This window comes from Engystomops pustulosus, chromosome 6 (genome assembly GCF_040894005.1).
Source record: "Engystomops pustulosus chromosome 6, aEngPut4.maternal, whole genome shotgun sequence".
Classification (NCBI taxonomy): domain Eukaryota; kingdom Metazoa; phylum Chordata; class Amphibia; order Anura; family Leptodactylidae; genus Engystomops; species Engystomops pustulosus.
In genome coordinates, this window is record NC_092416.1 from 64,435,056 (window position 1) to 64,460,624 (window position 25,569).

Consider the following 25,569-nt stretch of genomic DNA (forward strand, 5'->3'; position numbering starts at 1 on the left):
ACAGCACAGCCCCCAGTAGTATACAGCACAGCCCCCAGTAGTATACCGCACTGCCCCAGTAGTATACAGCACAGCCCCCAGTAGTATACAGCACAGCCCCCAGTAGTATACAGCACAGCCCCCAGTAGTATACAGCACTGCCCCCAGTAGTATACAGCACTGCCCCCAGTAGTATACAGCCCAGCCCAGCCCAGCATTAAAAAAAAAAAAATAAACTTATATACTCACCCCGATGCTCCCCCGATGTCCGCGCCGTCTTCTTTCTTCTGCCGGGCGCCGCCATTGATCTTCCCCGGCAGGCGCCTAGTATGACGCGCCGCTACTGACGTCATACTAGGCGCCGACCCGGGGAAAGACATGGCGGCGCCCAGCAGAAGAAAGAAGACGGCGCGGAAGACTGAAGACAGCACAGCGCGGACATCGGGGCCAACGGAGGGTGAGTATTTTCCCCCCGATGCCTTTTTGAGGCTGCCGGCAGCTTTTTGAGGCTGCCGACAGCCATCTCTGTGCAAACACCCGCGATCGGTGCTAGCACCGATCGCGGGTGTTACCGGTAAGCCTTTGCTGCAATATGCAGCAAAGACTTACCGGCTACGGAGAGGGCTCAGCCCGTGAGCCCTCTCCATGCACCGGTACCTGCCGTATAAGACGATTACCGGCGTATAAGACGACCCCAGAGAAGACAGAAGATTTTTCTGTCTTCAAAAGTCGTCTTATACGCCGGTATATACGGTAGTTTGAAGGGGCAACCTAATATTTTTAGGTATAGAGTACCATAGAATCTAGGGACAGCACTGTCTAAGTGTATTTAGTATCCTTTAGTCAATTTCTCAGTCTGTATTGCATCTTAGTCATGTGTTTTCAGATGCCAGTAAAACATGTTCCTGTGAATCTTTTTTTTTCATGGTTCTGTTTCTGTGTTTAAAGATTTAATCCCATGACAATTTCTGTTCCCATGACTGGTTTGTGAATCTCACAACTTGTGATATGATCATGTGTAGCTATATAAACACCTTAAACACTATACTATAACACTATAGAGGGAGCAAACATCTAAAGATTTGACGATGGATTGTAGTACCTATAAGCGCTATCGTGTACATGGTTTTGATTCTAGACAAATTCTGGATAATTACTTTTCAGACAAACCTGATATGGTCTTTGCTGATGATTCTTTGAAATTCCCTATGGAAAATCTTGCGAAAACATTCAAAATAGGTATGTACCTTGCTTCCATGATTTCAATAAATTGAAAACAACTGACTACAGGTTGGGTAAAATATAATTTAATGTGTAACATTCTCTTTTGGGAAAATATGGTTTTGTGATATAGTATCAAGTGATCATTGAAACCTTTCAAGGCTTTTGTTAGCATAATTTTCTATTCAATTAGTCTCATGGGAAATCTCCCTTTCCATGTGAGAATATAAACAAAGACAATAAATTATAATATATTATATAAAGAATATTATAGGCAGAAAATAATGTGCACTGTTCACATATAACCACCTGCACCTCCATAATAAAAGATCAATGCATATAAAATGTACAATGCATTGATCAAAATATTCTATTGTGCTCAAGAAAATGAGTTCACTACAGAGTATGGTAGACAATTCTTTATAGTGGTGGTGGAGTTAAATGATAACTATATTTCTATTACGTTCTCAGAGAGGGGTAGTTTCCAAAATGCTAAAAATGGTAGTCGTGGTGGACTCCACTTTTCTCATATTATTTCAAATACCTCATCTTTCAAGAAAACTTTTTCTTCAAAATCTGACCCCCCCAAAACAATTGGCACTCTAACATTATGGTATGACTATGTAACAAGGGCTACTACAGAAATGAATAATTGGAAAAAGTAACATTTTTAAAATTTCACCTCAATTTGTTTTAATTCCAGAGATAATGTAAATTGTTAATAAACTAAAACCTAAATGCAGTTATTCATTGCTTGGGTTGCAGCTTTGAAATGTTTATGGGAAGGTCTTAGATAAAGACTTTAACCCCTTGAAGGGAACCTGTAATCATGATGATCATTTTTATATGATGACAGATTCCAATAGATTTGGGCAATTTCATTTTTAAAAATGTCTTTGTTGTGCATCTAAATAATTTCACTGTTTTTTATTCATTTATTTAACATTAGCTGCCTCAATGCCTGCAGAATGGGGAGAGTCCCCGGGTGGGGGGATTTCAGACAAGAATTGCAGAGGAGAGGGGGAGGGTAATGAGTAAGGAGGGGGCAATGAGGATAAGATGACTCATGCCTCCCTCAGCACTCCCCACATGGTGAGGGACCAGATAATGCTAAAGAAACAATTAAAAATCAATGTAATTATTAAGATGGGTGACAAAGGCATTTAAGCCCGAACCTATTGGTATGTGTCATCATGTAAAAATGACTTTCCTTAGGATCCAGTGCTTAGCTAAAGGCTCATCTCCATTTTTTGTAATCTGACATGTGTTTCTTTGTGTGGTTATAACTTTTGAACACTTTAATTTACCAAACGGATTTTGAGATTCTTTTTATCACATGTTGTACATTATATTGTTGATAAATTTTGGTTGAAATGTTTTGTGTTTATTTATTAAAAAAAAGAAAAATAGGGTGAAATTTTTAAAAAGTTTGTCATTTTCCAAATTCTAAATTATCTCCTTTTCAGGCAGTTTTACAAATTAGTTGCTAACATTGCCCATATGTCTATTTTATATATTCATCATTTGTAAAATGTCTAATTACAACGTTACATGGCTTACAAATTGACAAACCTTAGGAAATTGAGCACACAACAGGGATGCAAAGAAGTCCTACAATTTAATCTCACAAACAACATTAGCAAGGTGTAATGAACCTGTCCAGCAACAGCACAACCACAACCAGACTTGGTGCTAGCTGTCAGACTGGGTAAGTGGTGGTGAACCCACCCTGCAGGCTATGGCCCCACCTTCAGCAGATAAGACTGTCTGACAAGTGTGAACCCGCTATCAGGAACCTAACTAACGGTCCCTGATTGAAACTACATGGTGACAGGGAAGATTTGATCCGTTTGGCAGCTGCTGGTGGTGGCGCGGACAGGTAACAAGATTACTGAGATAAATCAGAGTTCACACTAGTCTACAAAAAAGTGTCAAGCCACAACCAAACAAACCTGGGACAGTGGAAGTGGGGTAACACTGGGAGATACACGACACTGAAAGACAAAAAAACAAGATGGTGGCAAAGGTACTGAATCGTGTAGCAATAGAATGGCTGGTAGGCAAAGGAGAAGTCAAATACACAGGATGACAAACAACAAGATAGCAGAAGTACTAGATAGCGCAGATCAGACTAAATAACCACAACCCGCTGAAGGAACTGGACAGAATATGAAGGGAGCAATGGACACTGTCTCCAGTACTGATTGGTTCAGTCGTCCATCTCTCAAAGCACAGCGGCAGACAAAACAAGCTCAAACAAACACCCAGCTTTCCTAAGGAAAGATCAGAAAGGGAGCTGTCAATCACAGGCAGTTCTGGGTCAAAGCACAAAAGCTTGAAACCTGATCTCATTCAGAACAATTTGCGAGTTCTGACACAAGGACTCAATAGCACTCTGCACACCTAATGAACTTAAAGAGTAACTGTAAAGTTGCTAACAAAAATGGTTTTCGCACAGCTGGAGAAAGGCTTTGATAACAAATCCAATGATATATGTATCATGCTGCTGGCTTCTTCCTGGCCTGAGATATATCTGGTATATTAAACATTAGATTCAGATTCAGCTACCCTGTTTCCCCGAAAATAAGACACTGGGGGTCATTTATTAAGGGCCCGATTCGCGTTTTCCCGACGTGTTACCCGAATATTTCCGTTTTGCGCCGCTTGTACTTAAATTGCCCCGGGATTTTGGCGCACGCGATCGGATTGTGGCGCATCGGCGCTGGCATGCGCGCGACGGAAATCGGGGGGCGTGGCCGAACGAAAACCCGACGTATTCGGAAAAACCGCCGCATTTAAAAACCGAAAATGTGTCGCATAAGGACCGCTTACCTTCACCTGGTCCAGCTCGGTGCATTCCGGCGCGATGAGTTTACTTTCAGCGCAGCAGCGCCACCTGGTGGACGGCGGAAGAACTACCTTATTAAATCCCGGCCGGACCCGAATCCAGAGCGGAGAAGCCGCCGCTGGAACGCGAATGGACCGGGTAAGTAAATTTGCCCCACTGTCTTATATTAATTTTTGCTCCCAAAGAGTCTCTAGGTCTTATTTTCAGGGGATTCTTATTTTTCCATTAACAAGAATTTACATTTAACGTTGAACAAAAAAAACTACTTCTCTAACATACTTATGACTCTCCAAACTTTGAATTTCATGCTGTATTTCTTCTCCATTTCTATTAGAATCATTGGCCCCAGTCTCTCATGTTTTTAAAAGTACTTTTCATAAATGACCCTTCTTATCCTGGTAGCTGCTGGTATCACATTTGCAGCACAGCAGCCAGTGATGTAATTCTATGAATTCTTTCCCATGTCACAACCTTCTGCAGCATCCAAAATATCTACTAATACTCATGTATCGCGTGCGGGGGACCTGCTGCAATAACTGCCGCTAGGTCTTATTTTCAGGGGAGGCCTTATTTTAGGGGAAACAGGGTATTCCTGATGTGGGTGGGCACTTCCAGGTTGTGACATCAGCTGGGGGCAATGAAGCCAGACCAGGACAGCCAGTTTGTAATTGGCTGATCTGAAGCATGTAATGAGTTACATGCTCGTGACATCACTAAAGGGCTCTTGCCAGAAAACTTAGTACTTTCAAATGATTACAGGACAGCATGTGTGTAATTGGAAGATCGGATGACTACATAAACAATTGTACCAATAAACAAGGTCCAAGAGATGAGGGGAGACCCCACAAACAACACCCTACCTCATGCGTATGGCCGGTGGGTCCTACGGCTTACAAATTGAACAAGGTTTTCCATATTTCCAAGGAGATTTCAGAATCAACTTATTTGAGGATCATTTTTATTTTTAATTAGCTTTAAAATATGTTATATTACAAACTCCCAATGATGCACCCCTTGGGTGCATCAACTTTTGATATTTTGTAGGGCATGCAATTTTAAGCCCTTTTGCAATTGGATTAGTTACCAGAATCTTGCTCCTTTCTCTTCTATTTTACAGACTTCCCCTTGTTATCAGTGACTACTCCGATTGCTAGGCACTTCCTGTCCACACTGAGCTGAATACAGAGTGAGAATGTATATGTGAGACATCCCCCCCCCCTTTCCCTGCACTCAGCTGATTCTCCTCATGGCTGCCATGTGCTGCCAGGAGCTCTGACTAATGTAGTAACATCTAACTTATGTAGTAACATGTAGGAAATGCAGCAACTAATGTAAACTAATACCATGTGCTGCCAGGAGCTCTGACCAATGTAGTAACATCTAACTAATGTAGTAAATGTAGCAACTAATGTAAACTAATTCCATGAGCTGCCAGGAGCTCTGACTAATGTAGTAACATCTAACTAATGTAGTAACATCTAACTAATGTAGTAACATGTATTAAATGTAGCAACTAATGTAAACTAATACCATGTGCTGCCAGGAGCTCTGACTAATGTAGTAACATCTAACTAATGTAGTAACATGTATTAAATGTAGCAACTAATGTAAACTAATACCATGTGCTGCCAGGAGCTCTGACCAATGTAGTAACATCTAACTAATGTAGTAAATGTAGCAACTAATGTAAACTAATACCATGTGCTGCCAGGAGCTCTGACTAATGTAGTAACATCTAACTAATGTAGTAACATGTATTAAATGTAGCAATTAATGTAAACTAATTCCATGTGCTGCCAGGAGCTCTGACCAATGTAGTAACATCTAACTAATGTAGTAAATGTAGCAACTAATGTAAACTAATTCCATGTGCTGCCAGGAGCTCTGACTAATGTAGTAACATCTAACTAATGTAGTAACATGTAGTAAATGTAGCAACTAATGTAAACTAATGCCATGTGCTGCCAGGAGCTCTGACTAATGTAGTAACATCTAACTAATGTAGTAACATGTATTAAATGTAGCAACTAATGTAAACTAATTCCATGAGCTGCCAGGAGCTCTGACTAATGTAGTGACATCTAACTAATGTAGTAACATGTATTAAATGTAGCAACTAATATAAACTAATGCCATGTGCTGCCAGGAGCTCTGACTAATGTAGTAACATCTAACTAATGTACTAACATGTAGTAAATGTAGCAACTAATGTAAACAACAACACTCTTATCTGTCCCTACACATCCTCAGCTTTCCCTACACCTGTATATAAACAAATAATGCACACAGACAGAAATTTCAGCTCTTGAACACAGTCCCCCCCCCCCTTTCACCTCTTGCTAGCAGCATGAAATGGCAGGCACAGGGCCAATTCTAGCCTTTCTGCTGCCTGAGGCGAAAATGGAAATGGCGCCCCCCTCCCATGCAACGGACCCCTGATCCCTGCTACATTCCGGTCACCATAGATAGTATATACAGGCAGGCGCCCCTCATAGATAGTATATACAAACAAGACCCCCATAGATAGTACATACAGGCAGGCGCCCCTCATACATAGTATATACAGGCAGGCACCCCTCATAGATAGTATACATAGGCAGGATGCCCACCATAGACAGTAAATACAGGTAAGTTCCCCAAAGATAGTTTTCACATGCAAGACCACTCCCCAATTATAGTATATACAGGCAAGAACCCCATAGATAGTATATACAGGCAGGCTCCCCTCATAGATAGTATAAACAGGCAGGATCTGCACCATAGACAGTAAATACAGGTAAGATCCCCATAGATAGTATTTACATGCAGGACACACCCTATATACAAACATACATTATATACACACATTTTATATAGTACATGTACATTATAAACACATATACATAGAAATACAGTATATACACACACTATATACAAACATACATACAGTATAAACATTACAATATAAACACTGCATATACATAAAAGTAGAATATACACACATAAGTACAGTATATAGAGATCATACATACATTATATACATGCACATACAGAACATACTCACATATATACAGTATATAGACATCATACACAAATATATATAGTATACACATATAGCATATATAAAGCATACACACACATATATACAGTATATATACTTACTAGACTTGTAGTCTTCGTCTGCACCATGCTCCACTTGTAGATGTTGGCCGGCGGGTCAGGTCATGTGACCAGATGGCGAGCAAACGAGGTGGGCAGAGGTCCGGGAGGGAACGAATGAGGGGGAACATCACTGGAGGCCTGGCGGGGACAGACTATGCTCCCTCCTCCTCTGTGAAAGGGGGGGAGGGGTTGTGGGAGTGCCCGGGTGCCCAGGCAGCCTAAGAGGAATAAACCTCCTCCTCTCTGACAGCGGATGCCGGGGGTGGGACCGGAGGCATGGGCAGTGGTCGTGGAGGGGTTTGATGCTCGGCCGGGCCGGGCAGGAACGTGACGATGGATGGGCCTTGTGGGTGGAGACTCCTCTTCTCTAGTGTCAGCTTGCCGCGGCCGCCGGCGACGCTGTTTGGGACCGAGCGGCTATGGTGTTCATGACCATTAGGTGAGCGGCGATTGGTCTACGTGCCACTTCTTAAAGGGCTCAGCAATCTGCCGCCTGAGGCGGGATTTTCATCCCGGCCCATGGCGGATGCGGCCCTGGGCAGGCGGGAGAGGAGAGAGACTCTCCAAGTCTTCAATCTGTCCCATGTGCTGCAGTTTTAGATAGATAGATAGATAAGAGATACATACATAGATATGGGATAAATACATAAATAGATGGTTATGAGGCAGATAGAGAGATAGGATACAGCAAGAAAGTCCAAGCAGCACGCTAAATTCTAGAGATGGTGGGTGCATGCTACCCAGGACCCGGCCTCAAGTCCTCTGTAGATAATAATAGACGAAAAGAACAGCACCCCAGACAAAAAGTAGTGTTCCATGACAGATAATAGCAACGTTTTGGCTCTATCTGACCTTTTCTCAAGCCAAATAACATGTGAACTTTTTATACATGACCTCATAGATCAGTCCCATTACATTTACATATTTGTTACATCACCAAAAGTGCATATATTGATAGAGTAAAAAAAAAATCATAAATATGAACTGCAAATGCTAGTGTTATTCATATATATATATTATATATATATATATATATATATATATATATATATATATTAGTATACATTCCCAATGTTATATTATACATTCACGATTGGTCTGTTATATAACCAATATGTGCAAAATCTAAAGTGTTATACTATTAAAAACAACCTTTGAGGGTGGTTGGACGTACCCCTGTGTGCTTCCAATCATCCTATCCAATATCCGAGTTGCCACAAGTTCTAATTCCAAACAGGTTTGACACGCATATTTGGAACACAAGCGGAGCTGAACATACTGGGGCTTATTTACTAAGGGAGGAAGATGGTGAACTCCTGCGGACCTGATCGGGGAAGCAACACATTTAGCACAATCTTCTTGAATCGTGGCACAGTGCATTGTCGATGGATCTCCTCCGGACCAGGTAAGTAAATGTGCCCCACTGAATCACGATAGTAACTCGTCTGCACTCAAATTCATAACACCCATTGCAAAATCCTATTATTGGCAAGTATACAAGTTATCTGATATACATAACTCCCATATATATAATATATTTGTCCAAATAGCTAACATACGGCCATAATATGAGTTTGGTGCCACCTTTCTGTAAAGGGAATAAACGGCACCCTGTATATAGATCACAATAAACCTCATAAGTGAGGAGAATGTGTTCATAAAGTGTTCATAAACTGAGTAATGAAGCCCAGGGACATCCTGTATTAACAGAAGTCCCAAATTCATTGCTTCCATTAAATTGCAGATACTGTACATCCCTGACATATTCTATACACCTCTGGGTAATCAAAATCCAATAGATTTTCATAGGACATTTATTTTGGAGTGTACATAATCATTATAGATACATAAAAAGCAAAAACACATCAATATACAACATTTTTGTCATGGGCGCTCCCGCAACCCATGTCTCAGGTCGGTGCGGCCTCAGAAGATTTAAAGGGCACAACACTGATTGGTGCTGGCCCTTTTCAGGAAATGGATGAAATGGGTGTCTCCCAGCATTCCCTGCTGGATCTTCATGCTCTATGCTGTCGAGAATGCTATGTCTTGTGCCTTGTGTCTGTAATTGGATTCCCTGTTTTGACCCTGGACCTGTTCCCTTTTACACTCCTCCACTGCTTGCCTTGACCGTCTCCTCTGCCTCTGACCTTGAACCTTGTTCCCGACTACAAACCTGCCTACCGACTCTGTACCTCATGCCATCTCAATTTGTCACTGAACGGACTAAGATGGCATTCATCATCAGCCTCCTCTCCAAGAAGGCCCTGGCCTGGGCTACTCCCCTCTGGAACAGAGACTATCTGGTTACGGCACCCTCACAGGTTTCCTCGTGGAATACCGGTCCGTTTTTGAGGAACCTGCACAAGCCTCTTCAGCTGAGACTGCAATGCTAAACCTTCGTCAAGGGGACTCATCCGTTGGTGACTATGCAGTCCAGTTCTGTATCCTGGCCTCCGAACTCTCCAGGAAAGATGCAGCCCTGACTGCAACCTTTAAAAAGGGACTGTCTGGTCAAGTTAAAGATGCACTAGCAGCATTAGACCTGCCGTCTCCTCTGAGTAAACTAATTTCACTGGCCACTCCGATTGATATTTGTTTTATGGAGCACACTGAGGAGTTACGTCGTTTGCCTCGCTTAGCACTTGCCTTCCAAAGGCCACTCCAGCCTCTGGTCGCACCGTCAGCAGAAGAACCAATGCAGGTGGACAGAACCTGACATTCCCTCCAGGAATGCTGCAGATGACGTCAGATGACTGTCTGTATTGTACCAGTCCTGAACATTTCAATGGGGCTTGTCCTGTTCATCCTCAGTGTCCGGGAAACGCCAGCACCTAGGGTTCTTGGGAGAAGCAAAGTTTCTCCGCGCCTGAACATTCCCGTGCTCTGCAGCTTCGGCACTGGTAGCCAGCTTCAGGTTGCTGCTTTTTTGGGCTCTGGTTCTACAGGGAACTTTGTGGATGCTGCTCTGGTCTCCCAGCATCATATCCCTGTGGTCCTCCTCAAGAAGCCTCTAGTCATCTCCTCAGTCAGCGGGCAAATCTTCTCAGATCCGGTCCCACATTGAGCCTATCTCCCTACAAGTCGGAGCTCTTCATAAAGAGAGACTGTCCTTATATGTGCTGCCACGTTCCACCTTGTCTCTCCTCCTGGTTCTTCCATGGCTGCAGCTTCACGCACTTGAAGACGGGTCTGGTACTTAGGGCCCACCAGTGAAATTGATTTTGGGGGCCCTCCTACTACTACATAGAAATATTATGGGATAAGGGAATTTCTAAGCACTAGCGGGGCCAGTGAAGCAAAGGATAAGCTAATCCATTTCTCCCTCCCTCTCTGCTAGTGCACTGCTCTCGGTTTGTGTACAATGGCATTGGTGACGTTATCTCAGGCATTAATGTTAGGGATAGTATAAGAGTTACCCCTGGTTTCCTGGGATTTATGCTGTTGACTGGACTGTAGTTAGGGATGTAAGTGTTCGCACTGTTGGACAACCTTTCAATAAGTTAATGCTGAAAACCTTTATAAGAACTGATGACAATAACCCTACCCTGGCGTCCCGCACCACATAGATTAGTCATACCTGGCTCTCTGACCATATAGATAAACCAGTACATAAGCTGAGAGCTGTCTGACACTAGAAGGTGAATACAATACAGATCTGACACAAGAAGAAGTAGCATCTAGTACCTCAGAAGTGATGTATCTTTTCTATTTCACGTCCAAAATCGTCGTAAAATCTGGTTGCAGAATTTTATGGCAGATTTGTTCAGCTCTGGGAAGCAGATCTCCCTCACTGCGCCCCTAAAAATACCACAGTTACTTACAGTATAATGTCACCTGGATAAAACAATGTCCCACAATGTATTTGTAAAGAATCTACATAAGAAACCCCTCTGTGCCCCCAGCATATCAAAAATTACATTGTTACTATAGTACAGTCCATGAATAAATAATATTGTACCATAAAAAAATATGTGTGGTCCCCCCCCATTAATTACATTATATATGGTTCCCCTGTGAATAATTTTAATGAATTCATTAATCTATTTAATGTCCCTTCTACTTGTTTTTATACATTTCCCCTACTACATAACAATCTACTCATTATTTTACACAAAATGTACTAATACGTTTTTATACCATGTCCTAATAATTATTATACATATAATCCCCTCTAAATTATTAATGAGCATATAGCATCCCTTCAATTATACATTTATGCAACTTTCCTCCTATTTATTCATTTACACTTAGTATCTGCAAATTATTTAATTCTATTATTACCGCATAAACTCGAGTATAAGCCGAACCAAGTATAAGACGAGACCCCTAATTTTAACACAAAAAAATGGAAAAACCTATTGACTCGAGGGTGCCGAGGATGGGAAATGCATTGGACACAGCCCCCCCAGTATATAGTCATCCAGCTCCTGTAGTATATAGCCAGCCCCCAGTAGTATATAGCCTGGCAGCTCCCTGTAGTATATAGCCTCCCAGCCCCCCGTAGTATTTAGTCTGCCAGCCCCCTGTAGTATTTAGTCTGCCAACCCCCCTGTAGTATATAGCCTGCCAGACTCCTGTAGTATATAGCCAACCCCTGTAGTATATAGCATGGCAGTCCCCTGTAGTATATAGCCAACCAGCCCCTCTAGTATAGCCAGCCAACCCCCTGTAGTATATAGCCAGACAGCCCCCAGTAGTATAAAGCCAGACAGCCCCCAGTAGTATAAAGCCAGACAGCCCCCAGTAGTATACAGCCAGACAGCCCCCTGTAGTATATATCCAGACAGCCCCCTGTAGTATATAGCCAGACAGCCCCCAGTAGTATATACCCAGACAGCCCTCAGTAGTATATAGCCAGACAGCCCCCAGTAGTATATAGCCAGATGGCCCCCAGTAGTATAGAGTCAGACAGCCCCCAGTAGTATAGAGCCAGACAGCCCCCAGTAGTATATAGCCAACCAGCCCCTGTAGTATATAGCCTACCAACCCCCTGTAGTATATAGCCAGACAGCCCCCAGTAGTATATAGCCAGATTACCCCCTGTAGTATATTACCAACCAGCCCCTGTAGTATAAAGCCTACCAACCCCCTGTAGTATATAGCCAGACAGCCCCCAGTAGTATATAGCCAGACAGCCCCCAGTAGTATACAGCCAGACAGCCCGCAGTAGTATACAGCCAGACAGCCCCCAGTAGTATACAGCCAGACGTCCCCCAGTAGTATATAGCCAGACGTCCCCCAGTACTATATAGCCAGATGGCCCCCTGTAGTATATAGCCAGATGGCCCTCTGTAGTATATAGCCAGACAGCCCCTGTAGTATATAGCCTACCAACCCCCAGTAGTATGTAGCCAGACAGCCCCCAGTAGTATATAGCCAGACAGCCCGCAGTAGTATGCAGCGAGACAGCCCCCAGTAGTATATAGCCAGACAACCCGCAGTAGTATACAGCCAGACAGCCCCCAGTAGTATACAGCCAGACGGCCCCCAGTACTATATAGCCAGATGGCCCCCTGTAGTATATAGCCAACCAGCCCCTGTAGTATATAGCCTACCAACCCCCTGTAGTATATAGCCAGACAGCCCCTAGTAGTATATAGCCTGACAGCCCCCTGTAGTTTATAGCCAACCAGCCCCTGTAGTATATAGCCTACCAACCCCCTGTAGTATATAGCCAGACAGCCCCCAGTAGTATATAGCCAGACAGCCCCCAGTAGTATACAGCCAGACGGCCCCCAGTAGTATACAGCCAGACGGCCCCAAGTAGTATATAGCCAGATGGCCCCCAGTAGTATATAGCCAACCAGCCCCTGTAGTATATAGCCTACCAACCCCCTGTAGTACATAGCCAGACAGCCCCTAGTAGTATATAGCCAGACAGCCACCTGTAGTATATAGCCAGCCAGCCCCTGTAGTATATAGCCTACCAACCCCCTGTAGTATATATCCAGACAGCCCCCAGTAGTATATAGCCAGACAGCCCCCAGTAGTGTACAGCCAGACAGCCCCCAGTAGTATATAGTCAGATGGCCCCCGGTAGTATATAGCCAGACAGCCCCTGCAGTATATAGCCAGACAGCCCCTGCAGTATATAGCCAGACAGCCCCCCTAGTATAGTCAGCCAGCCCCCCTAGTATATAGCCTGCCAGCCCCCCTAGTACAAAGCCTACCAGCTCCCCTAGTATATAGCCAGACAGCCCCCTGTAGTATATATCCAGACAGCCCCCTGTAGTATATAGCCAGACAGCCCCCTGTAGTATATAGCCAGACAGCCCCCTGTAGTATATAGCCAGCCAGTCCCCTGTAGTATATAGCCAGACAGCCCACAGTAGTATATAGCCAGACAGCCCCCAGTAGTATAGAGCCAGATGGCCCCCAGTATTATATAATCAGACGGCCCCCAGTAGTATATAGTCTGACGGCCCCCAGTAGTATATAGCCAGACAGCCCCTGTAGTATATAGCCAGACAGCCCCCCTAGTATAGTCAGCCAGCCCCCCTAGTATATAGCCTGCCAGCCCCTCTAGTACATAGCCTACCAGCTCCCCTAGTATATAGCCAGACAGCCCACTGTAGTATATATCCAGACAGCTCCCTGTAGTATATATCCAGACAGCCCCCTGTAGTATATAGCCAGACAGCTCCCTGTAGTATATAGCCAGACAGCCCCCTGTAGTATATAGCCAGCCAGTCCCCTGTAGTATATAGCCAGCCAGTCCCCTGTAGTATATAGCCAGCCCCTGTTCTCACTCGGCCTCATACGGAGAAGCCCTTTAATCTGGAAGTTGACTTGTCTTCTGTAGGAGCAGGGGCCGTGCTCACCCAGAAAGGGCCTAAAGACTTTTACCCCAGCAGAGAGGAATTACTTTATAGGAGATAGAGAACTTCTGACCATCAAACTTGCCCTGGAAGAGAGGCGTTATCTTCTGAAGAAAGCTCACCATCCGCTGTGTCTGTAAACAGATCACAAGAATCTCCTATATCTCCAGACAGCCCAACGTCTCAACCCTAGGCAAGTCCATTGGTCTCTCTTCTTTTGACGTTTTAACCTCCTGATCCACTTCCGTCTTGCTGAGAAGAATATCAATGCTGATGCCCTTTCCGTTGCCTCTGAAGTCATTGGAGAGGAACCGGCTCCTAGGCATATTATTTCTCCTGAACAACTGGTTTTGCTGCACTGGTGGATCTTCAGCAGCCTCCCTCAGGCAAGACTTATGTAGGACCTGCAACTCGAAAGAGATTATTGACTTTGGGACATTGTTCTCGTGTGGCTGGGCACCCTGGGGTGCAATGCTCTGTACCCCTCATTTCCTGTTTCTATTGGTGTTCTGACCTGGTCAAAGATGTTCGGGACTTCCTGTGCCAGTACTAAGCAATTTCGCCTTAAACCAGCTGGTCTGCCATTGCCATTACCGACACCCAGCTGCCCGTTTTCACACATGAAAATGGACTTCATCACGAACCCTCTGGCAATACCGTCATCTGGGTGGTGACCGTTTTTCCAAAATGTCCCATTTTGCTCCTCTTTCAGGTCTCCTGTCTGCTTCTCATCTTGCCAGTCTGTTCTTCCATCACATCTTCCAACTTCATGGACTTTCTCAGCACATTGTTTCTGATGGTGGGTTTTGGCGATCCTTGTGTAACCAGCTGCAAGTGAATCTGGACTTTTCCTCCGCTTATCACCCACAGTCGAATGGTCAAGTGGAGATGGTGAAAAAAACTTTGAGCTGTTATCTCCACCATTTTATCTCTGCCCGTTAGGATGACTTATCAAATCTGTTGAAATGGGCGGAGTTCTCCTATAACTCCCTAGACTCTGAGTCTGTTGCTGCAGCTCCTATCTTTGTTGTCTATGGACAAATTCCATGTCCACCTCTTCCTCTGTCTGTTCCCTCAGATGTTCCTGTGGTAGAAGAGTTGATGCAGGACCTCAAATCAATCTGCGGACAGACTCGTCAGTCTATACCTAGGGCCTTGGCCCGCACCAAGTCAGAGGCTGATAAGAAACGGAGGTCTCCTCCAGTCTTCTCTCCTCGTGACAAAGTGTGGCTATCATCCAAATTTGTCCAGCTGAAAATCCCTAGCTACAAGCTGGGACCACGTTTCCTAGGACCTTTCGAGGTGGTGAAGCACATAAATCCTGTGGCGTATAAACTCCGTCTTTCTCCCACAATGCGCATCCTGAACTCCTTCCATGTCTCTCTCCTGAAACCTGTCATCTTGAACCGCTTCTGTCGGCAACCTCCTGCTCCTGACTACACGGCCGTCATCTCCGTGTTATAGGAGGTACTGGACATGAAAACAGTGAGAGGTAAGCTGAACTTCCTTGTTGACTGGAAGGGGTTTGGGCCTGAAGAGAGATCCTGGGTGCCTGAAGACAACCTCAGCCTCCTGCAAAGGATTCTCCAGACCGAGAAGAGGGGGAGGATGAAGGGAAGGGGTACTGTCACGGGTGCTCCTGCGGCCCACATCCTGGGTTTCAGGCGCAACCATGCCCCTCTCCCCGGAGCCCGCTCCCCCGGCATCACTCACCTCTCCACTCTCCTACTCCTGTTCTGGCTTCCCAGGGCACGTCCTGTCTCCTAGGGCCCTCACGCGAAGGCACTCGTAAATTTAAAGGGCCAGCACACCGCTGATTGACTCTGGACACTTTGAATTAGAATTAGATAAAAGACAGCTTCTCTCAGCATTCCCCGATGAATCTTCGTTCTATTTGACAAAGAGAAAGCTACTAACCCTGTGATATTCTTGTGTATTGACCTCCCGTTGTGACCTCGGACCTGTTCCCATTTACACTCCTCCACTGCCAGCCCTGACCGTCTGCTCTGCCTCCGACCCTGAACCTTTGCTGCCCTTCTTGACCTTCTGCCATTCCCCGACCACGAACTTGCATTCTGACTCTGCACCTCGCCTTGGCTGCCACCATGGACGCACCTGTGGAACGATCTGGTGGTACTATTTGCCCATACAGGAGTATGGGTTTTATAGCATTCTATACCTAACATGCCTTCCACCATACCCTATCTATGCAGTAACTGACTCTTTATTGGCAGATTTAAACAGGCCAGCCTCATGCCTACCAATCAGAACCTCCATTGTTATAATAATCCTAAGTAGAATTTGGGAGCATAGAACGCCTGACAAGGCCCCCACCCACTGAGATGCTGTAACTGGGATGACAGAAAATACAGACACAGGTTTGGCAGATTCTCCATCATTCTTAGATCACTAGAATGTTTCAAGCCTAACACAGGGCACCCCCTTTTTTTCCAAATCAGGTCTCTACAACTACCACTCATTTTATAAAATAGTTTGATGGACAGCCATATCGGTGTAGTACGCAAAATATAAAAATAACTGGGGGATAAATATCATTTAAATTAGGTTCACCCATGCAATCATGAAAAAAGGGACCTTCAGCTAGAAATAAAGGAAGCTAATTAAGGGGTAAAAATTCATTAACTTCCGCAGTGACTGAATATCGAAATATTTAAAAGAGGATACCAGAGATAGACCACTGTCCGGCATGGATTGAGGACAAACATAAAGAGTGAGAGGGAATATCCAAAGCTACAAAGAATATCCATTGCAGTGCACCAAGGAAATTCAATTTAAGTCGTACATTGTATTCATTGTGGGGTCTGGAACAGATGAAGACTTTGTTCTATTTATGCCATATCTCAATGCTAACACGAAGAATATGTTTTTCACATATAAAATTAATTAAAGTCAAATGGAATTCTTGGATGTTCTTGATCAAGCTGACAATGGCACCTTGAAGATGACAGTCTCCAATAAACCTACTGTCACGGGTGTCCCCACGACCCACCTCCTGAGTCCCGGGCACACCCATGTCTCGCTCCGGTCCCCAGCTCCCCTCCTTGCTTCCTTACCTCTCCACGCTCCTGCTCCGGATCCAGCAGCTCAGCGCGGATATCACTGCCTCCTAGGGCACGTGCACGCCGGTGCTCAAAGATTTAAAGGACCAGCGCACTGCTAATTGGTGCTGGCCATTCCTAGGAAATTTGATAAAAGCCAGCCACTTCCTGCATTCCTCGCCGGATCTTTGCGCTATATGCCTCAGAGAAAGCTTGTTTCGTTGCTGACTTTGACTCCATGCTGCCTGTCCTGACCTCCTGCTTTGTTCCTGACATTGATCCTGTGCTGCCTGTCTCAACCTCCTGCCTGTCCCCGACCACGATTCTGCCTCAAGACTTTGTACAACGCCTTGGCCACCACTGTGGAGGGCCATCTCGCTTTGCGGCGGGCTCTGGTGAAAACCATGCGGCACTTAGACTCTGCACCTAGGTGTCAGCTTACGTCAGAGAATCCACTACCTCAGATTCTGACACCTAATGCAGAGAATACTTATGTGCATTACACCAGTTATCACCCTGAATTCGTTAAAAAAGCTCTGCCTTATGGACAATACCTTCATCTTAGACGGATTAACAGTGATTTAGATGGTTACATCAAACAAGCTGGATTACTTACTCAAAAACTGTCTAAAAGAGGATATCCCATACTTCTATTGAATCAGGCATATGCGAAAGCCTTATCCTCATTTAATCTTTTGAGAGGTAGAACCAGGAGAAAACAAGAGGAAAAATTTATTTTTTCGTTTACTATGCCCCTATGGCCTCCAAATTCAGATCTGTGATTTTAAATAATTGTTACTTATTAAAAATGTTATCCCCAGAAGAGAAGATCAGAGGGATCCTGCACTTTTTGTCATCCTGTGTGTAGAGAGAGACGAGTTTTATCCCAGATGGACTTAAGATCTCTGACCAACTCCTCCACGGCAGGAACATCGGAAGTCACAGACAGAGGGAGAGTTGGACGAGGATGCTGTCCATAGACAATGAAGAAGGGTGCGGAACCGGCTGATTTGGAATCCAAGGAATTAGAGGAGAATTCTGCCCACGGTAACAGATTGGACCAGACGTCTGGACGGGCAGAAACAAAATGACGTAGGTTACATCCCAGAGTCTGGTTAACTTTCTCTACTTGTCCGTTGGACAGAGGGTGGTACGCGAAGGAAAAATCCAATTTTACTTGAAGTTGACTGCAGAAGACCCCGCGGTCCGGAAGATGTGCACAGGGGGGTGCACTGCAATCCCTCAATATATTATAATATATACTACTGTATACTTCCTCCTCAATAATTCATATTTACTCTCAGCAAATCCTAATTCATTTGGATGGCAGAGCACCCCCAGTATATATATGTAGCCCCTGCACACACCCCTCTCTCATTTATATGTAGCCCCAGGGTCCCAGCACATGCCCGGCAGTATACAGGTAGCCCCCACACATGCCCTGCAACATACAGGTAGCCCCCACACGTGCCCTGCAGTATACAGGTAGTCCCCACACGTGCCTAGCACTATACAGGTAGTCCCCACTTGTTCCCTGCAATATACAGGTAGATCCCAAGCGTACCCAGCAGCATACAGGTTGCCCAAACATGTGCCCATCAATATGCAGATGGCCCCCACATGTGCCTAACAGTATATAGTGGCCACAACACATGGCCCAGTAGTATATAGTGGCCCCCACACATGCTCCAGCAGTATACAGTAGCCCCCACATGTACCCAGCAGTATATAGTAGCCCCACACATGGCCCGGCAGTTTATTTTGGCCCCCCACATGTGCCCCAGCAGTATATTGTGAACCCAGCATATGCACCTGTACTATGTACGTGTGTCTATATTATATGTATGTGTAATAGGTATATGCTGCATCTATATGAGTATATATTATATGGGTATGTAATAGGTATATGCTGCATCTATGTGAGTGTATATTATATGGGTGTGTAATAGGTATATGCTGCATCTATGCAAGTATATATTATATACATGTGCAATAGTTTTATGCTGTATGTAATGTATGTATGTGAGTACACATAATATGCTTGTGTAATAGGTATGTGATGCATCTATGTGAGTATATATTAAATGGGTGTGTAATAGGTATGTGCTGTATGTAATGTATGTATGTGAGTATATGTTATATACATGTGTAATAGGTATATGCTGCCCCTATGCGAGTACATATTATATTCTGGATCTAAATGAGCAAGTTTCAAGGCTGCGGGCAATTGACAATATGGAGCGAAGTTTGCTGCTCCTGGAGCACAAACTCTCTTTGGAAGATGGATGTGGGGAGCGAAGTATGGAGGTGCAGAGTGAGGGGGCAGCTAGTTGGGTAACATGTAAAAGGCGGGGTAGAGGGAAGAGTTGTAGGGAGTCTAGTCCTGATCTGGTGCACCCCAATAAGTTTGCCAGGCTGGCGGAAGAGGGGGATATCAGCTCTGGGGTAGCAATGCTGCAGCAAGACGTGGCCTCTAGCAACCAGGGGACTGTCTGCTCCGGTAAGAAGGTTAATGGGAGCACAGGTAAGGTCAGACAGGTGCTGGTAGTGGGAGATTCGATTATTAGGGGAACACACAGGGCAATCTGTCACAAAGACCGTGCATACCGAACAGTGTGTTGTTTGCCGGGTGCTCGGGTTCGGCATGTTGCGGATCGGGTTGACAGATTACTGGGAGGGGCTGGTGAGGAACCAGTGGTCATGGTCCACATTAGCACTAATGACAAAGTAACAGGTAGGTGGAAGGTCCTTAAAAATGATTTCAGGGATTTAGGCCATAAGCTCAGGGCAAGGACCTCAAAGGTAGTTTTCTCCGAAATACTGCCTGTACCACGTGCCACACCAGAAAGGCAGCGGGAGATAAATAAGTGGCTCAAAAGTTGGTGTAGGACGGAGGGTTTTGGGTTCATGGAGAACTGGGCTGACTTTTCTGTCGGCTACAGGCTCTACAGTAGGGATGGGCTGCACCTCAATGGGGAGGGTGCAGCTGTTTTGGGGGAAAAAATGGCTAGAAGGTTTGAGGAGTGTTTAAACTAGAGACCTGGGGGGAGGGCAAGTACACTTGTGCAGGGCAAATAGACAGTGTAGATAGAGAGCTGGGAAGAGCCATAGTCCATGGGGGAGGAAGGGGGGCTGGAATGAGATTGGGGAATAAGAACAAAAGGAATACGGACAGGGAAAACCATATAAAGTGTATGTACACAAATGTCAGAAGCCTCCCAAACAAAATGGAGGAACTGGAACTCTTGATGTTGGAGTGGAAATATGATATAGTGGGTATCAGCGAGACATGGCTGGACAGTAGCTATGACTGGGCTGTTGCTATAGATGGTTATAGTCTTTTTAGAAAGGATCGTATAAATAAAAAAGGGGGAGGGGTTTGTTTATATGTGAATTCTTGCCTCAAGCCTGTCTTGCGAGATGACATCAGTAACGCAAATGCAAATGTGGAGTCCCTATGGGTGGAGATAAGGGGAGGGAAAAAGAATAATAAAATATTACTAGGGGTTTGTTATAAGGCTCCAAATATAATGGAGGCAACAGAGGAAATGCTGATAAGTGAAATGGATGCGGCTTCAAAGCATGGTGAAGTACTTATCATCGGGGACTTCAATTACCCAGATATTGACTGGGGGGCAGAAACATGCAAGTCCTTCAAAGGTAGCAGGTTCTTGTCAACAACAAAAGACAATTACCTGTCGCAACTAGTCCTAGAGCCAACAAGAGGGGGGCACTGCTGGACCTTATCCTTACCAACAGGGGAATAGTGATCATAATATCATTGATTTTGTACTACGGTTTACTAAGAACGTTAGGGAAGGGGCAACCAACACTCTAAACTTCAGGAGGGCAAATTTTCAGCAACTGAGGGAAGACCTTAAAGGCATAGACTGGGATAATGTCCTCAAGGACAAAAGCCCCCCCCCCCCCCCAAAATGGGAATTTTTCTCATATATTCTGAAAAAGTCCTGCGAGAAACACATACCTTATGGGAAAAAGCATAAGAGGAACAAGAAACAGCCAATGTGGCTAACTAGTCTTGTAAGGAAAGCAATAAGCGAGAAAGAGAAGGCGTTTAAGGTGCTAAAACGTGAAGGTAGCGATGAGGCATTACAGGATTATAGAGAGAAAAATAAATCCTGTAAAAAGCAGATAAAGGTTGCAAAAATAGAGACTGAGAGAAAAATTGCCAGAGAGAGCAAAAATAATCCCAAATTATTTTTCAAGTATATAAATGATAAGAAACTAAAAACAGAGAGTGTGGGTCCCCTTAGAAATAACATGGGGGTCATGGTAGAAGGAGATGAGGAAAGGGCCAGTCTACTGAATGTCGCCTTCTCAACTGTCTTTACCCAGGAAAATCCCCTGGTGGAAGACACAATGAGGAATAATGTAAATTCTTTTTGGAATGTCAACAGTTTAACCCAGGAAGAGGTACGGCGCCGCCTCGCAAGCACTAAGATAGATAAATCACCGGGGCCAGATGGCATACACCCCCGGGTTCTGCATGAACTATGTACCGTGATAGACAGACCGTTATTTTTAATATTCGAAGATTCACTGAGGACTGGTTATGTTCCACAGGACTGGCGCATAGCAAATGTGGTACCAATATACAAAAAAGGATCAAATAGCGATCCTGGAAACTACAGACCCGTGAGTCTAACTGCTGTGGTGGGGAAAATATTTGAGTGGTTTGTTAGAGATGCTATCCTGGAGTATCTCACTGTGCACAACCTTATAACCCAGCGTCAGCATGGGTTTATGAGAGATCAGTCCTGTCATACTAATCTGATTGGTTTCTACGAGGAGGTAAGTTCAAGACTGGATCTGGGGGACACTGTGGATGTTGTATATATGGACTTTTCAAAGGCATTTGACACCGTGCCACATAAAAGGTTGGTATATAAAATGAGACTGCTGGGAATAGGAGAAAATCTGTGTATTTGGGTAAGTAATTGGCTTAGTGATAGAAAACAGAGGGTCGTCATTAATGGCACATTCTCAGATTGGGTTGAGGTTACTAGTGGAGTGCCACAGGGGTCAGTATTGGGGCCACTTCTTTTTAATAGTTTTATTAATGACCTTGTAGTGGGTTTACACAGTCAAGTTTCAATATTTGCAGATGATACTAAGCTGTGTAAAGTAATAAATACTGAGGTTGATAGTTTAGCATTACAGAGGGATTTGTGGAAGCTTGAGGAGTGGGCAGAGAAATGGTTGATGAGATTTAATGTAGATAAATGTAAAGTTATGCACTTGGGCCATGGAAACAAAAAGTATAATTATGTTCTAAACGGTCAATTACTTGGTAAAACTGGAGCTGAAAAGGACTTGGGGGTATTGGTGGATGGTAAACTAAATTTTAGTGACCAGAGCCAGGCAGCTGCTGCCAAAGCAAATAAAATTATGGGATGTATCAAGAGAGGAATAGATTCTCATGATAAAGACATAGTTTTGCCCTTATACAAATCGCTGGTCAGACCACACATGGAATATTGTGTACAGTTTTGGGCACCAGTGTATAAAAAGGATATAGTAGAGCTGGAACGGGTGCAGAGGAGAGCAACCAGGATTATTAGGGGAATGGGGGGATTAGAATACAATGACAGATTACAAAATTTGGGATTATTCAGTTTAGAAAAAAGACGACTGAGGGGAGACCTCATTACAATGTACAAATACCTGAACGGACAGTACAAGGATCTCTCCAAAGATCTTTTTATACCTAGGCCTCTACGCCTAGAGGAGAGGCGATTTTACCATCAACATAGACAAAGGTTCTTTACTGTAAGAGCAGTGAGACTATGGAACTCTCTGCCGCAGGAGGTTGTTATGGCGGACTCTATGTACATGTTCAAGAGAGGCCTGGATGCCTTTCTGGAGAGCAAAAATATCACGGGTTATGGGGATAAAACATTTATTTAATTCTTAAAGGTTGGACTTGATGGACTTGCGTCTTTTTCCAGCCTTATATACTATGTGTGTGTAATAGGTATGTGCTGTATGCAGGGCAGCTTTCGTATTTTATAGTAGAAAAAACAACTCAGACTGCTGGCATGACAGAAGCTGACAATCTTAACTGCAGGTGTAAGCTTTATATTGCAGGAGACCCTAACCTCAGTTATGATAATATTTGTGGATTAAAAGCAGCCTCAGAAAGCAGGACATGGCTCTGCTGCCTGTACAGTACAGCACGTGTAATTCACATGCTACAGCGAGCCTAGACACAGAGCTGGTATCACAATGTGAGGGGGAGGTTGGAGGCACTAATGGGGATGTTATTCTATGTAGGAAGAAATTTCTCTGCCGCAAATTTCGGGAGGTAAGGAGCACAGGGGCTCGCTGAGACTCTGTCGCCCAGGGGCCTCCTTAAACCTCGAGCCGAACCTGGCAGCCAGTCTGACCCAGGTTTCCCAATGGTATCTGAATGGTATAATCGTTTTTTTTCAGCAAAACCACTCAGCTCAGGGATTAACCAAGATAAGATTCTGCATCAGTGTTGCTACCCCTTTAAGGGGTTTGTAAGCATAGCACAATATTGCTCCCCTAAGCATATCTATGGAACTGATGGAGATTAACAAGTATGGCACTCAGCAATCTCCATCAACTCTATAGAGATAAATGGGTCAGCCAGTGCATTCGCGACCGGCTACAAGGGGTCTGACGGGGTACATTCTTGATAAATTGCCCTGTGTGTTTTGGATCACATAATGGGCACATGGTCTTGCAAAAAGGGACACTTCACGCAGCCCTTCATACTGAATTACAAAAGATTTATAGGTGTCAAAATACGGTGGAATATTTTAATAAAAGGATCAACCTTTTTTAAAGCATAACGAAAACTAGATTCCAACAACATCACACAACTTCACAGCTCACAGTGTGCCTGCCATCTCCCTCACTAGTTTTTTCACTAGAGAGAAAATATCAGTCTCTATAATCTTCTATGGCTGAAAGGATCACCAATCTGCTGCCGGTGGGTTTCCGTCACTTTGGAGTGGCACACTATTTTTACAAATTCAGTAAAAACCGGAAAGGTAGGTTCAGATTATTAAGGATATTAACACCAGTTGCCAGATTAACACCAATAACAGGGGCACATTTACTTACCCCTTCACCGGAGTTCACAGAAACTGCATTGTCTGACTATAATGCATAGGGGCCCCTGAAATTATTTTGTTTTTTTTAAATCAGGTAACTTTTATTTAAGCATATAAACTTCACATTTTTAGCATACAAAGATCATAAACGCTTCGTGTAATGTATAGTTAGTTTCAAACATTGTACAATACATAACATTCCCCCCCCCCCCCTCCCCAACTCCCTCTCCCCTCCCCCTTGGGTCTGGCTGTTTCACTATTCCAAAAGATTGCCTCTCGTTCCAGTGTCTATAGAGTCATCAATCTCCATTCTCCCTCATAATTCCGACCAACCTTCGGGACGGACCCTCCGCCACCTACGTACCAAATCCTCAGCCCCTATACCTGGACACTCAAGCCATTTCTTCCACTGCTTCTCAAATTTCTTGAGTGCATTTCTCTTTAGGTATACCCCCAACTCCATCTTAATGGTATTATTGAGTACCCTTTTAATTTCTGACATTCTTGGCGGGTCTGTATCTAACCAATGCCGCGCAATGGTCTTTCGTGCCTGGTACAACAGTTTTGCCACTGCCAATTGTTCCGCCCTAGTGATATCTATTCCACCTACATATCCTAACACACAGATTTTGGGATCCTGCTGAATCTGAACTCCGAACACCTCCTGTATTAATTGCTGAACCTTACTCCATAGCCCTGTTAACCTTGGGCAAGTCCAGAACATATGCAGTATATCAGCCCCCTCAGCCCGACATCTTGGGCAACACGTATCTTCCCTCAATCGCATCTTATGCAATACCACCGGAGTCCTGTATGCCCTATGTAATAAAAATAATTGGGAACGCCTTTGTGCTACGTTCAGGGACAATTTGCTCGTGAACTCCAGAATTTCCTCCCATTCATCATCCGGTAGTTCTCCTACCTCTAGGTCCCACTTCCTACGCGTTGTGGTCATTTGGTCACCCAACAGTTTGTCTAGAATTGTGCCATACAGCAACGAGATAAGGCTCCTCATATTCTGTGCTTGCACTACTCCATTCATAACTCCCAATGATGAGAAACTGACCTGCTCAGATTCAAATTGCGTCTGCAAACTGTGGCGCAGCTGTAGGTACTGATAGAACATGGTCCTGGGCATTTGGAATTCCTCTACCAATTGGTCAAATGATTTAAGATTAGATTCATCATATACCTGTTGTAAATACCGTACCCCCCTCTGTTTCCAACTTTGACTAATTTCCAGCATATACACCTCCCCCAAATGAGGATTATTCCATAATGGGGTGTACTTAGTCCAGAATCCCATCCCCGTTATCTGCTTGTACACCTTCCATATTTTCTGCATTAACGTTAGTGTTGGATATCGATTGCCCCTATTTCCCAGCTTCCCCGCTTCT

The 25,569-nt window shown here is 44.3% G+C and overlaps 1 protein-coding gene across 1 annotated transcript in view; it reads left to right on the forward strand.

The window, feature by feature from the left end:
- Nucleotides 1-1,052: 1,052 nt before the first annotated feature.
- The window catches only part of LOC140065730 (nicotinamide N-methyltransferase-like), a 45,371-nt gene continuing 20,854 nt past the window's right edge, over nucleotides 1,053-25,569 (forward strand). The window contains exon 1 of the mRNA XM_072113303.1: nucleotides 1,053-1,218. Within this exon, the coding sequence (XP_071969404.1) occupies nucleotides 1,068-1,218 (151 nt within the window). The 5' untranslated portion in view covers nucleotides 1,053-1,067. The remainder of the gene's footprint in view (nucleotides 1,219-25,569) is intronic.